This window comes from Zootoca vivipara, chromosome 16 (assembly GCF_965207765.1).
Source record: "Zootoca vivipara chromosome 16, rZooViv2.hap1.1, whole genome shotgun sequence".
NCBI lineage: Eukaryota > Metazoa > Chordata > Lepidosauria > Squamata > Lacertidae > Zootoca > Zootoca vivipara.
This window is the reverse complement of record NC_142599.1, coordinates 13925307-13940530: the sequence shown is the minus strand read 5'-3', so window position 1 is coordinate 13940530 and position 15224 is coordinate 13925307. Positions and strand designations below refer to the sequence as shown.

At 48.7% G+C, this 15224-nt stretch overlaps 1 protein-coding gene across 1 annotated transcript in view; it reads left to right on the top strand.

Moving 5' to 3' along the window:
* Positions 1 to 14653, top strand: part of PI4KA (phosphatidylinositol 4-kinase alpha) — a 98546-nt gene extending 83893 nt beyond the window's left edge. The window contains exons 48-55 of the mRNA XM_060269495.2: positions 4603 to 4712; positions 6283 to 6387; positions 6833 to 6958; positions 8269 to 8389; positions 9709 to 9868; positions 10644 to 10733; positions 12796 to 12879; positions 13905 to 14653. Of these exons, the coding sequence (XP_060125478.1) occupies positions 4603 to 4712; positions 6283 to 6387; positions 6833 to 6958; positions 8269 to 8389; positions 9709 to 9868; positions 10644 to 10733; positions 12796 to 12879; positions 13905 to 13956 (848 nt within the window). The 3' untranslated portion in view covers positions 13957 to 14653. The remainder of the gene's footprint in view (positions 1 to 4602; positions 4713 to 6282; positions 6388 to 6832; positions 6959 to 8268; positions 8390 to 9708; positions 9869 to 10643; positions 10734 to 12795; positions 12880 to 13904) is intronic.
* The last annotated feature ends 571 nt before the right edge of the window (positions 14654 to 15224 follow it).

Here is a 15224-nt window from a genome sequence, read left to right as displayed (position 1 = left end):
CCCCATTTGCATTAGAATTTCCTGCAGTGATTTCCCCCCGCTTCCTGTATTTTAGCTGAAATATAACAATCCTTGGTTTCCCCTTGAAGAGGAATATAATTTACATGGATGTATTCCATGTGCTTTTCATATGAGATTGTTGTTTTTGAATGCTTGTGAGTTATAAGGTAGTAATTGTTATAGTCAGTAATACCAGCCTTTTCCATGAAGCCTTTGGCACAGTCCCCTAGACCCTATGACCTTACTGTGTGTCTAGTCAAAATATATGCAGAGGAAATAATCGTATATCCTTTCCCTGTTTACTCCAGCCTCCTCATTTCTGTTGTGTGAAACTTTCTATTTCTTTATTCTACTCATTTGGTTCCTATCCGACCTTTTGATCCAGAAAGATCCCTAAGGTGGTTTGCTGGGATTGCTTTTACCTCCCGTGGAACATGGCATATAGCTCTGCACTTGCCTCTCCTCTCTTTCAGTGGTGGCTGGTGCCCATTGCGGCTGGTTGGGTGAAAGACAGGGGAGGCCGACAGTAGGGGGCGCCAGAGCCAATGACCAGCAGAGCCAGCTCAAGCTAGCTTTGTCTCCCAATCCTCCTAATCCTGGCTGGCTAGCTATTTATCTATAGCACATTCAGTATAGTACATCCAATAATAAACAGCAACAGAACCATTCTACTAGGAAACTCAGAGAACAGAGGAGAAACAAATGATTTTTTTTAAGGGAAGGAGAAGTAATATTTTAAAGATCGTATCCAAAAATATCATCCTGTACATTAGGCAGGAAAAACCAGAAGCACAAATATAGGATGGGGGAACCTGGCTTACAGTGGTACCTCGCAAGAGGAATTTAATTTGTTCCATGGGTATATTCGTTTTATGAAAAATTCGTCCTGCAAATCGCGGTTTCCCATAGGAATGCATTGAAACTTAATTAATGTGTTCCTATGGGCAAAAAAGCTGCTTGCCGGGGCTTGTCACCGCCTGCCTTGGAAAACCCCGGCAAGCAGCGCCCAGTGCGCTTCGGCTCCATCCCCCGGTGCTGAAGCGTGGTGGGCGCTGCTTGCCGGGGTTTGCCAAGGCAGGCGACAACAAGCCCCGGCAAACAGCACCCGCCGCACTCCGTCCCTCGGAGCCGAAGTGTGGCGGGCGCTGCTTGCCAGGGCTTGTCGCTGCCTGCTTGGCAAGCCCCGGGGAACCAGCTGTAGCGTGGGAAGAAGGCAAAGGAAGATCGGCTGTCAGCTTCCTGCGCTTCCTTTGCCGCCTTCCCTAGAAACTAGAAAACCTCGTCGTCTTGCGTCTTTCGTCTTGCGAGTTTTTCGTTGCACGAGGCATTCGTCTTGCGAGGTACCACTGTACATGTGAAAAGGATCTAGGGGTCTTGGTGTACCACAAGCTTAACATGAGGCAACAGTGTGATGCAGCAGAAAAAAGAAAAAGAAAAAGCTAATATTATTCTAGGCTGCATCGACAGAAGTATAGTGTCCAGTTCAAGGGAAGTCATAGTACTACTCTATTCTGCCTTGGTCAGACCCCACTTGGAATGCTGTGTCCAATTCTGGGCACCACAATTTAAGAAGGGTGTTAACAAGCTGGAGCATGTGCAGAGGAGGGCAACCAAGATGATCAAGGGTCTGGGAGCTAAGCCTTATGAGGAGCGCTTGAAGGAGCTAGGTATGTTTAGCCTGGAAAAGAGGAGACTATGATAGCCATCTTCAAATATCTTAAGGTCTGTCACGTGGAGGAGGGAGCATGCTTGATTTCTTCTGCTCTGGAGGGTAGGTGTCAGAGGGCCTGATATGGCTACTCTAGAGTAACGACTCCAGCATGGTCTTTTAAGGCTTTTATTAAGTGCTGATTATTTACAGTGTTCAGAGCGGTAAAAATGCATCCTTAAGGTGAGGTGTCAGAACCTCCGAATGGCGAGTGGCGCGTTTTCTTCCAGCACCAAAGCTTTGGCAGACCCAACCTCTTCCCCCTACGTTTGCGTCGCAATTCGGGAGTTGGGGGGATTGGCCTCCCCCCCGTGCGTCCAACTTCCTGTCCCACCTGAGGCATGGCTCCACAACCTTGCCTGAGCCTCGGACACCACTTCCTGACTCTCCGCTGGAGGCAGAGCTCTCCTTACTCTCTCCAGCGCTTGGGGATGGGCTGGAACTTAAGATGGGAGGGACTTCCCTGTATCCCTTGTCCCTCACATCCACCCCCCTCCCAGGCTCCTCTCCCCCCCTCCCTAGGGGCTCTCTGCTTGCTGGGGACGAGTGAAACCCCAAGAAGTCTGTGGCATCCGAGCCTGTGGGTGTAAAAATTTCCCCCCAATCCTGCGATCTTTCTCCTTCCCCCTGAGAAGACGGGAATCCCAAGAAGTCAGTGGCGTCAGAGCTGGTGGGAGTAAAAATGTTCTGCCAGTCCTCTCCTGCCTCTGACGTAGTCGACCTCGGTGAAACCCACACCTCTTCTTCCGTATCCTCAAATTCCGCTTCCCATCTCCATGGAGAGCTGCTGCCTGCGATCCCTTCCTCCCGCCCCTCCCCCTCTCCCTCCCTTTCCATGTGCCAGGGCTTGGGCCTGTGGGGGAACAGGGCGTGGAACTCTTCCACTAAAAATTCCTCAGGTACTTCCGTGGCCGGTATCCACTCATTGTGGGACGGCGGAGTGTCCTCCCATGCTATCAGGTACTCCAGCCCTCTCACCCCTCTCCTTGAGTCTAAAATCTCAGTTGCCTCATTGAGCTGTCGGGCGTCTCCCGTCTCCCCCCCTCCCTCTGGAGGCTGATCGCTGTCCCTGAACCTGGTACTTTCTCTGTACGGCGACAGCAGCGATCTATGAAACACTGGGTGCACTCTCATGTCCTCAGGCAGTGCTAGCCTGAAGGCTACCGGGTTGACCTGTTGCGTGACCGTGAAGGGGCCCAGCCTCCTGGGTGCTAACTTCTTGCATCGCCCCCTGGTGGGAAGACCTTCCGAGGATAACCAAACCTTGTCCCCCACCCTGATGACCTCTCCCGGTCGCCTGTGGCGATCTGCCCCCTTCTTGTACGCTTCCTTGGCCCTCTCCAAGTGTTCTCTGAGCTGCTGGTGCACCGTCTCCAGGTCCTCTGCCCAATCCTCTGCCTGTGGGCCCTCTTCCTCCTCCTCCCCCTCCCTCTCCGGGAAAGATCTGAGGTCGCGCCCGTAGTTGGCCTTAAAGGGCGACACCCCTGTGGAGACGTGCACCGCATTGTTGTAGGCAAATTCTGCCAGTGGCAGGCGATCCACCCAGTCCGTTTGCCTCTGGCTGACGTAACATCTCAGGTACTGCTGCAGAATGGCGTTGACCCGCTCCGCCTGTCCATTGGTCTGCGGGTGCCGAGCCGTAGACAAACTGACCTCCACCTGCAGGAGGTTCATGAGCCGCCGCCAGAACCTGGAAACAAATTGGCGGCCACGATCCGAAATAACTCTTAAAGGCAATCCATGCAGTCTGAATACGTGGTCAACAAACAGTTTGGCCGTCTCTTCTGCCGAGACCGCCCTGGCACACGGTATAAAGTGGCACATTTTGGACATGAGGTCCACCAGCTTGTTCAGCTCCTCCTGCGCCCCTCGCGCTTCCTCCTGAGCGGCATGCAATTGCTGCTGTGCCTGCGCTGTGAGGTTCCGTAGCTCCTGCTTCGCTGCTTCGGCCTCCAGCCTCCAATGCTCAGCCTCTTGAGCGCTCATCGCTGCACTCCAAAGTAGCCAAAAAAAGATTCGGAGGTTGCTGTCAGAGGGCCTGATATGGCTACTCTAGAGTAACGACTCCAGCATGGTCTTTTAAGGCTTTTATTAAGTGCTGATTATTTACAGTGTTCAGAGCAGTAAAAATGCATCCTTAAGGTGAGGTGTCAGAACCTCCGAATGGCGATTGGCGCGTTTTCTTCCAGCACCAAAGCTTTGGCAGACCCAACCTCTTCCCCCTACGTTTGCGTCGCAATTCGGGAGTTGGGGGGATTGGCCTCCCCCCCGTGCGTCCAACTTCCTGTCCCACCTGAGGCATGGGCTCCACAACCTTGCCTGAGCCTCGGACACCACTTCCTGACTCTCCGCTGGAGGCAGAGCTCTCCTTACTCTCTCCAGCGCTTGGGGATGGGCTGGAACTTAAGATGGGAGGGACTTCCCTGTATCCCTTGTCCCTCACAGTAGGACTTGAACCAGTGGTTTCAAGCTGCAAGAAAGGAGATTCTGACTAAACACTTGGAAAAAACTTTCTGACTGTAAGAGCTGCTCAGCAGTGGAACAGACTCCTGCGAGAGGTTGTGGTCTCTCCTTCCTTGGAGGTTTTTAAATGGGTTGGATGGCTACCTGTCATAGATGCTTTAAGCTGAGATTCCTGCATTGCAGGGGGTTGGACTGGATGACCCCGGGGTACCTTCCAACTCTTAAGATTCTACGATTAAAGCTACAGCTCTCGCAATTATTCTTGGAGGCCGGGTTCCTTTCGGGAGGATCTCTTCAGTATTACTGCTAAAGGGAAAGTGTCTTAGTTCTTTAGTCATCTCCTTCTCTCAGCAAGCTTGCATGGAGTGCCGGCATTTCTTCTCCCCAGTGAAACTGCATTTGGTTTTACTTGGATTTCACACTCTTTCTAGGTCTGCGCTGTCGTTCGGACTCCATAGACGAAAGCGGAGAAGATGGGGTAGAGAGCAAGAAGATTTGCTGGCAGGCAGCCATCTTCAAAGTGGGCGATGACTGCAGACAGGTAAGAAGGCCGCAAGCCCCTTCTCAGGAACGACCAGTTGAACTGTGGCGGTAATAAGCTTGCATATTTTATTTTATTTTTGGCTTTCCCCCGAGAGCGGGGGGGAAACACGCCTGCTGCCCCACTGCATAAAGGTAAAGGTAAAGGAACCCCTGACCATCAGGTCCAGTCGTGACCGACTCTGGGGTTGCGCGCTCATCTCGCATTATTGGCCGAGGAAGCCAGCGTACAGCTTCCAGGTCATGTGGCCAGCATGACAAAGCCGCTTCTGGCAAACCAGAGCAGCACACGGAAACGCCGTTTACCTTCCCGCTGTAGCGGTTCCTATTTATCTACTTGCACTTTGATGTGCTTTCGAACTGCTAGGTTGGCAGGAGCTGGGACCAAGCAACGGGAGCTCACCCCGTCACAGGGATTCGAACCGCCGACCTTCTGATCAGCAAGCCCTAGGCTCAGTGGTTTAACCACAGCGCCACCTGGGTCCCTCGCCCCACTGCATACATAGGCTGTTACTCTGAGTAACTCTTACTCAGTTGGATAACAACTTCAGAATTTATTGCAGGCTGTGATATCTGAGCTATTTATTTATTTTTATCCGTAAGGTTCTTCTCCCTATCTTTTTCAAAAAGACTTTTCAAGGTGGCTCACTGTGCAGAGTGACATGGTGATCAGGTGACACGTGAAGGGGCTGGGGCTGCAGCAATACAGGAAGGAAGCACAAGGGCTGCTGTGGTAGAGCTGGGAACGCCCCCTGTCTGAAAGCCCGGCCCCCAATGGCAGCCAGCCAGTATAGACCAGGGTGGTCCCAACGCATGGCTTGAGGGCCACGTGCGGCCCTCAGTGCCCTTTTTGGCAGCTGTTGGCAACATTTTGACACCTGCAGCCCTCGTGCTTCCTTCCCAGAGCTGGGCAAGGAGGTGCTGGGACTTGGGTCTGGCAGGTTCCATCGCCTTCCCAAAGCTCTCTCAGCTTTGGGAAGGAGGTGGGCACTCAGGCTCTAGCATCCTGCCAGAGCCTCGTGCCTCCTTTCCCAAATCTCGGTGCCTTGCTTAGGTGGCTATGGGAAGGCGGCACAAGGCCTGGGGGTAGGCGGGTGGGTGTGTCAAATTTTGACCTTGCTCCCTCCACCTCCAGTGTGACAAGACAATGTGCAGCCCACGGGTTCCATGTCAAAGTGCTCATGTGACCCACTTGTTATGAAAAGGTGGGCTGCCCTGATATAGAGTAGACACCGCTGAGCTAGATGGACCAGTTGTTTGGCTGTGTATAAGACAGCATCCTATGCCTTCTGCAAGTGAGCCAACTTAATGCTTGCAGCAAAGAAAGATGGAGAAAAAGCCCAGGGTGCCACCCTCTCTCGTGGCATGAGTAAGGCATGTTCCAGCTCTAAGGCTATGCTTTGAAAAGCACACTGTTGAGATGAAGTGGGTGTTCTCCAGCCATTGGGCATACACAATTCCCTGCCTCCTTCGGCCAAATCGGTTTCAAATCCAGTTGCTTGCCTCGTGTTTGCCTCTGCTGAATCTGATTTAGTTTCCTCCTAACATGTCTTCCTTGCGTTGCCAAACAGGACATGCTGGCGTTGCAAATCATTGACCTCTTCAAGAACATATTTCAGCTGGTGGGTCTCGACCTGTATGTGTTTCCGTACAGAGTAGTGGCCACAGCCCCAGGGGTGAGTATTTACTTACTGGCTCTTCAAATGGAAAGATGGGATTTAGTGCCCCTGGGAAGGGGCAACTCGGCACTCCTTTTTGAAATCCCATATATCTCTAACGATGTGAGTGTTTTTCTCTGACGAGACATAGCGTTCCAGACCTCCTTTTCCTCTTGCAGCCTCCAAGCGGTCCTCTATATGGGGCTGCACAACTATAACTCCCATCAGTCGTCTGGGAGTTGTAGTTGATGGGATGATGGGAGTTATAGTTCGGCGTCAGCTGGAGGGCCAAGTGTTCTGCCTGCCTATTCTAAAATGTGTTCCTGACCTTTTATTGTATTGTATTTCTATATGATGTGCAGCACCTAGCACATACTAGCAACATTATTTTTAATAAACGAGCCTTGCTGCACGGCAAGGTCCATGAGTTGTGGTTGTTAATCTTTCTGCTTTCTTCTCCTAGTGTGGTGTCATTGAATGCATTCCTGATTGTACGTCCCGTGACCAGCTGGGCAGGCAGACAGACTTTGGGATGTACGACTACTTTACAAGGCAGTACGGAGATGAATCAACTCTGGCTTTCCAAAAGGTATTCTACCAGATGCTGAGCCAGACTTGGTTGTGGTAGTGATTTAGCACCACCCCTCCACCCCCCACCCACCCACCCCCAGCCTGCAATAAGACCTGCACCAGCAGTCCGTACTCTCAGGAGTTTTAGGAACAGAGTTGTTCTCCCTGACATTTGCATTTTGCTGCTGTCAGCCTCCTCTAGAGTCAGGATATGGGAACCGGCTGTATGTAATCTACCCTCCCTCTCTGAACTATATTTAAGCCAGGCTCTTTGGAGTACAGCAAGACCAGTACCAGAAACTTTACTTCACTTTTGTTTTTGCTTTATATTTATGTACTTAAGCCTAGATTTGGTGTAGTTCTTTTTTTTGTAATAATGGATTTATTCCGTGTTTGCTAAATTGTTGGTTTTTGTTACTTTGAATGTACTGGCGTGTTCTGTATTTGCTATGCTTGCATTTCCAATATTCTCTGTTTTTATGTTTTGGATGTTTGCCCTAAGCTGCTTTGGGCGCAGCTCGTTGTGGGAAAGCGACTTATAAGTAAAACAAACAAACCACATAACACTGGTCTTGAAAGATCTACATTGGCTCCCTGTACGTTTCCAAGCACAATTCAAAGTGTTGGTGCTGACCTTTAAAGCCCTAAATGGCCTCGGTCCAGTATACCTGAAGGAGCGTCTCCACCTCTATCATTCTGCCCGGACACTGAGATCCAGCACCGAGGGCCTTCTGGCGGTTCCCTCATTGCAAGAAGCCAAGTTGCAGGGAACTAGGCAGAGGGCCTTCTGGGTGGTGGCGCCTGCCCTGTGGAACGCCCTCCCAACAGATGCCAAAGAGGAAAACAACTACCAGACTTTTAGAAGACATCTGAAGGCAGCCCTGTTCAGGGAGGCTTTTAATGTTTAATAGATTACTGTGTTTTATTTTTCTGTTGGAAGCCGCCCAGAGTGGCTGGGGAGACCCAGCCAGATGGGCGGGGTATAAATAATAAATTATTATTATTATTATTATTATTATTATTATTATTATTATTATTATTATTATTATAACCAGCTGATGTAATAACGGCCAGGGATGCAGTTCAGCAGCATCCCAAGGGCTACACGTGCCATTTTTTAGAGGTTAAAAATTAAAGGCATCCCCCCAATTCTGCAAAAGTCAATTTAATCATCCCTGTCAAATTGTTTACTGCAAGACTCTAACAAAATTACTGGCTTCTACCCCACTCTTCCTATTATCTCTGTAGTTTCTCAGTGATGATCTGAAATTTATATTTCTTTTTCTTTGCTTAATCTTAACACTACCGACACTTGACTCATTCTTGCAGGCTCGTTACAACTTCATCCGCAGCATGGCTGCCTACAGCCTCCTGTTGTTCCTGTTGCAGATTAAAGACAGACACAATGGCAACATCATGCTGGACAAACATGGGCACATCATTCATATTGGTTAGTTCACTCCTTGGTTTTGTTCGGTTTGGGTTTTTTTGACATTGAGAATTTTAGTCTTTTCTGCACAATATGAATGCATGAAAATACGTTCATATGCAAAGAGAAAATTGACATGTCCAGTTAGAGGAAGAGCAGTAAGTAACATTGAAATATACTGAAATTAAACACCGAACCAGTTATTTATATTCTATGCAGTGTCTTTCAAAACATTATAAACTGTTAGCTTCCTTCTGTTACCAACCTTAGGTAAGTTACTATGTCTTCGTTTTCATTGTTTAAATCTAATAACATTATTTAGTTTAGCCACTGTTGTAAATCCCCACAATGTTTCCACCCATTATAGTTGGAAAGGCAGGGGAGAACTCTGTATGCTGTCCAGAGCCCCTTCAAGGAAGGGATATAAATGTAATAAATAAATAAAACCAATTGGTAGAAGAGGTGCTCATGTGTTTATGAATGCACTTTGGCATCCACTGAGGGATATAAAATTTCATTGGCCCTTGTCTAAGGATGCTTAGGCCACGTTTTCAGAGGCAAAGAGTTCTCTCCTAGCAGAGACTTTGTTGTCGTTTAGTCGTGTCCGACTCTTCGTGACCCCATGGACCATAGCACGCCAGGCACTCCTGTCTTCCACTGCCTCCCGCAGTTTGGTCAAACTCATGTTCGTAGATCCGAGAACACTGTCCAACCATCTCGTCCTCTGTCGTCCCCTTCTCCTTGTGCCCTCCATCTTTCCCAACATCAGGGTCTTTTCCAGGGAGTCTTCTCTTCTCATGAGGTGGCCATAAGTATTGGAGCCTCAGCTTCAGGATCTGTCCTTCCGCTTCCAGTGAGCACTCAGGGTTGATTTCCTTAAGAATGGATAGGTTTGATCTTCTTGCAGTCCATGGCAGAGGACTAAGGCAGAAGGACTAAGCAGAGACTTAGAGCACCTATATTCAAGACAAAAAAAACTGATGAGTGCAGGTGATGTTTAACCATTTCCCTGCCAACTATTTTCCTGCTGAAAATCATGCGCCCTGATGAGGCTCAGGGTGTGTGCTGTAAACACACACACACACACACACACACACACGAAACTTTAGAGAGAGGAGCAGTGAGGTTAAGATTTTGAGTGGGAAAGTATCTTGCGCAGAGACGGTAAAGGGCTCTTTTACTCCCTGACGTTCCATTTCCAGTCCTAGACCGCCTCCAGCGTCTCCACTGCCGATTGGACCCCTGGGCTTTTAGTACTTTTGAAATATGGGAGCAGAACGGGCCTGTTTGATCCTTCTTGTGTTTTGTTTGCTTCCCCTCCCCCCTTCCCTGGCACACAGACTTTGGATTCATGTTTGAGAGTTCTCCTGGCGGAAACCTGGGTTGGGAGCCAGACATCAAGCTGACCGACGAGATGGTTATGATAATGGGAGGGAAGATGGAGGCCACGCCTTTCAAGTGGTTCATGGAGATGTGCGTCAGGGGTTACCTGGCAGTCAGGTGAGGAGGCTTCCACCCTGGAGTCAATCTCCAGCCCTTACACCGAAGGCCAGCTCATCTTCCCCGAGGTCCATTCCTACAACTGCCTTGTGGTGGGAGGGGGGAGGTCGGCATCACAGCTGCCAATCCTAGAGGAAAGGGGACTGCCTTTGTCACAGTAATAATAATAATACTTAATAATAATAATTTATTATTTATACCCCGCCCATCTGGCTGGGTTTCCCCAGCTACTCTGGGCGGCTTCCAACAGAAAATGAAATAAAATAATCTATTAAACATTAAAAGCCTCCCTAAACAGGGCTGCCTTCAGATGTCTTCTAAAAAATCTGGTAGTTGTTTTTCTCTTTGACATCTGATGGGAGGGTGTTCCACAGGGCGGGCGCCACTACCGAGAAGGCCCTCTGCCTGGTTTCCTGCAACGAGGGAACCACCAGAAGGCCCTCGGTGCTGGACCTCAGTGTCTGGGCAGAACGATGGGGGTGGAGACGCTCCTTTGGGTATACTGGACCAAGGCCATTTAGGGCTTTAAAGGTCAGCACCAACACTTTGAACAGTCATTTCATTATGGCTGATAGATTGCAGGCGGCAACCCAGCCTCATCGCCAAACGGGAGATGATTACACTGTGTAGATTTAATTACAGTAATAAGGTGTGGTCCACGCCCAGACCGTGTCCCTCTGGTTTTATTTTCTTTCTTCAGATACAGGAGAGGATCTAATAATTCCCTCTCCTCTCTCTGTCCATATCCATCTCTCTCCCCCCCCCCCTTGCGCAGGCCTTACATGGATGCCGTGGTGTCTCTGGTGACGTTGATGCTGGACACAGGGCTGCCCTGTTTCCGAGGGCAGACAATCAAACTGTTAAAGTAAGTCGTGCCTCTTTCCTAATGGCGGGGCTGCCCTCTGGAGGCACAGGACGAAGCAGCCTTGCTTAAAGTTAAGCAGGCCTGGGCCCAGTTTGTGCCTGAATTGGAGTCTGCCTTGAGTTCCACGCAGAGCTTTTTCTTAATGGGCACAGCCAGACTCAGAATGGGCAGCTATGGGGCGGTTCTAGGGGGAGGTTACTGTTCAAAAAACATCATTTGGGCAATTCGAAAAGCAAGGGTCGTGCAAAAGTTGCATTTTGTTAGTTGAGGTACAAAGTGACTGATAACAATATGAAAAGCAAATTGTGTAGTCCGGGCTCCCCTGAATATAAGAAATTGAACATGTAAATGTATTAAAGCCGCATGAGAGAACCTTTTGAAAAAGAACCTGAGCATTGTGGCCTAAGCCAAGATAAGTGGTTTCATACGAATTTGAATGCATTAAACATATGAAAGCAGAAGGAGAAACTACTGAAGAAGCCCGTCATATGGTCGAAACAGGCGAAAAACGCCGGCAGCCTGTCTATCATTGACACTTCGTTCGACCTGCTGCCACTTTGCTGACCGCTATATAGCCTCAAAGACCATAAAGACTGGTTTGCCTTTCGGTATTTATTTGTATATGCTATCTGCTTGACGTTTAGTTTTGGCTTCTGTGTCAGCACTTGTATATGGTTCTCTTATTATTTTCTTTTTGTACTAATAATACTTGATTGAAACTTGATTGAATCTTGTGCCCTTGCGTGCTGCTTGTATTCCACTCTACAGCCAAGCAGACCCCCAGAGCGGCTTACATGCAGCCAGTTAAAACAAGACACGTCTCTGCCCATCGTGTCTAAAAAGACACGATGCACAAGGGGAAGGGGGAAGGGAGGGAAGTTGGGGGGGGGAGTGAAGCCGGGAACCATTCTTAAGTAGTAGCTTTTAAAATGACCAACTGGCACAGAAACACTTCAGGGCTTGAAGTACCTTACGGAGCTGGTCTTTCAGCAAAGCTAATGGGATGAGCCCCGCTTCCCATTTCTCTCCCTGTGGCAGCCTGATGGAATGGCTGCTCCTGGGCGACAGAAACATTTCAGTTGGCCTGATGGAGCTGGTCTTTCAGCAGAGCGTGATGGAACGAGAATCCCAGGCCTTGAACAAGCATTCTTGTGTCTCCTTCCTCTGCCTAAGGCGCTCCTCAGAATACTGTCAAGTCCCCAGTTCTGAAAGTCCCCAGTTCTGAGGATTTCCCCCCACTCTTAATGCAGGCTTCCGAATGTCAAGAAATGTGTCCTCTGAGCAAGGAAGCATCCGTGAGGAAAGGGCACAGGTGTGAAAGAGCAGCACACACCTGGCATGCAGATTAGAATCGCACCCCTCTGAGCAGTTCTGATTTTTCCTTTTAAAAAAAGGAGCCCTGGTTCCATGAAGTGCAGTGAATTGTTATTAATTTTTGGTATAATATATTTTTTATTAAATTTCACAAAAACGAAAACCCTGCATTAAAGAAAGAAGCATGAAATAAAACGTTTAAAGCAACTATATACAATATTGTCAGTATTGAATCCACATTATGGGATTACTTGAATCCCTGAAGTGCAGTGAATTAACTGAATGACCGAAGCGTGGCATCGCGTTCGAGAGCGTGGGCAGTGGATTGTTTCCCATATCTGGAAGTGAAACAACATAGGACTTTAGAATAAATGGGATTAGGATCCAGCTGCTGGTAATCAGACAGACTGTGTCTCACTTCCTTGTCAGAATCAGAGGCTGTTACTAAGAGATGAGACGTTTTTGTCCTCATAAGAACATATTCAAGCTGGTGGCCCCCACTGCCTCCTAGGGGTGCGAGTTCCATAGTTTGCGCTGCTTGAAGAAGTCCTCTCCCCCCCCCAATATCTCCTGAATCTTCCAACATTAAGCTTCATTGGATATCCACAAGTTCTGGCGCCGTGTGAGAGGGAGAAAGCACTTTTCTTCCTCCACTTTCTCCATGCCCATGCATGGTTATGTCGCTTCTCACTTGCCTTTTCTCCAAACTGCAAACTCTTGAGATCTCCTCTGCTTCCTCCTCGAACAGGAACAGGTTCAGCCCCAACATGACGGAGCGAGAAGCGGCCAACTTCATCATCAAGATAATCCAGAGCTGCTTCCTCAGCAACAGGTAGGCCTCTACACGTCTGCTGGCTTATTTCCTGGTCATTCTCTAGCAAAGGAACCTTTCTCAGCCCAAGGGCCACATTTCCTTCGGGGCAGCCTTCCAGGGGCCACATCCCAGGCGTGGGCTGGAGCCCGGAGGCAAAACCAGGGAGAGCGATGAATGAGAATTGTAGCTTTGGCACAGTAGGCTCCATCCTCCGTCCAGGCAAGCGGTATTGCTACCCTGGCATTCCTTCTTCTGTAACTGACCCTTAGTAGTGAAAACATTCTGCCCGGCTCTGAAACCCTAAAAGGAGCTTTATACGTACCGCCAGGTGTGGTCATTTGCCACCCAACCCTGCTCCACACCGTCTAGAGCTGGATCTACACTGATCTGGAAAACGCTATTTAAAAACATGCTATTTTCCAAGAGCGCTGCTCTACAGCACCCTCTGGTGTCACATTTTTATAACACCTTTTTCACGTTGCAGTGGTACCTTGGTTCTCAAACTTAATCCGTTCCGGAAGTCCGTTCCAAAACCAAGGCGTGCTTTCCCATAGGAAGCAATGCAAAACGGATTAACCCATTCCAGACTTTTAAAAACAACCCCTAAAACAGCAATTTAACATGGATTTTACTATCTAATGAGACCATTGATCCGTAAAATGAAAGAAATAAACAATATACTGCAGTCACACAGTCAGTCAATCAATCAATCAGGAGCTGAACTGGGTTCCACACAGTCACAAAAGTACAAAACAAAAAAGGCAACAAAAACGCAAAATAAATAGCAAAAACACAGACCTCAGCGTAACACTCAAAATGGAAGTCTGGCACTCAAATCCGAAGCGTAACACTCAAAACGGAGCATGTTTGGCTTCCGAAAAAAGTTCCCAAACCAGAACACTTACTTGCGGGTTTGCAGTGTTTGGGTTCCAAGTTGTTTGAGAACCAAGGTGTTTGAGAACAACTGTATAACTCACCGGTGTAGATGAGTCCTAGGTGGCCAGTTCTGAATCGCCTTCTGTTTCTGTTACCTTTCCCCCCAGGAGTAAGACCTACGATATGATCCAGTACTACCAGAACGACATTCCTTACTGAACCCAGACGAGGTTATCCTGGGGGAGCCGCGACCCCGTCTCCGTTGTTCCAGCCTAGAAACGTGATTTCTTGGAAGTCACTGCGTACTGCCTCCGGTCAATCCTCTCTGCGTGCGTGTGCATGTGAATGTGGGTGTGCCCCTTTTACAGGACCCTTGTAACAATCAGCACCTCTCAAGTAGTTCCTCTGATCTTCGCCAGGGTGTCCATGTCCCTAGATTACAGAAGCAGCTGGCTGCAGTCGTGGATTTTAAAAAAAACAAAAACCTGTCGCAGCTATGAATGAGTGTAAAACTCAGCAAGGAAAAGATAAACCTGAGGAGTGTGGCAATTGCCAGGGGGTTTTTGTTTTGGCTTTTGGAAGCAAGTTCCATTAAAACGCTCACTCTGTAGGATCCCGGCAGCAGTCAAATGCTCTAGAGTTGCTGCTCAGTGCGGCGAAGAAGCATTAAGTTGCTCTGGTGAATGCTGTAGAAATTGTAATGATAATCGTCTGTAGGTGGTGATAGCCCTGCATCCATGTTAATATTGTACTTTGCACTGTAAATGGTTCCCGCTCCACGGTCAGTATTTCGTACCTACATGAAGAATGTATTTCCTCCCCCCCTTTTGTGTGGTTTTAAGGAGAGAAACTCTATCCAAGATATATTTAATCTTAAAAATGAAATTAAAAAAAGAGAAGGCCTTAGGATACTTTACGTCTCTGCTCCAGCGTTTGCTTGTTTTTTAAAAATAATAATAAAAACAACCAGCTTTAATGATCATGAGGATTAGGCAAATTCACGAAGAAGAAAGCTATCGGCAGCTACTAGCCACAACGGTTGCCTCTGCCATCTCACCGGCTGCTGAGAATCACAGCTGAGCAGTAGTGCTCATGTCCTGCTTGCAGGCCATGGCAAAAGGTCGGGAACGATAGGAGGGCAACATCTGGAGGTGGGGGCATTGTGGTGGGCGTGGCCAGAGGCAAAAGTGGGCGGAGCAACATGTAATTTTTTTTGCTTTTGGACAGTAGCTGGGTTTCAACACACACTTGAACACTCCTCTCCAGCCTCCATTGGGAGGAGCAAGAGGCCTTAGCAGAGCTGAAGGGTTCTGTATTTCTGGGTGAGGTGCAGCACGGAATCTCTTACCACTTTGCAAAATATCCCATCCCTTCCCTGCTGTCATGGGGAGTCCCGCATTCTTTCGGACAGTGGGTGTTTTTCCACACCAGCGTTGCCAGCTGCTCGGTTTGTCTCTGCACAAAAGAAGCCTCCCGCCTCCCCAGAG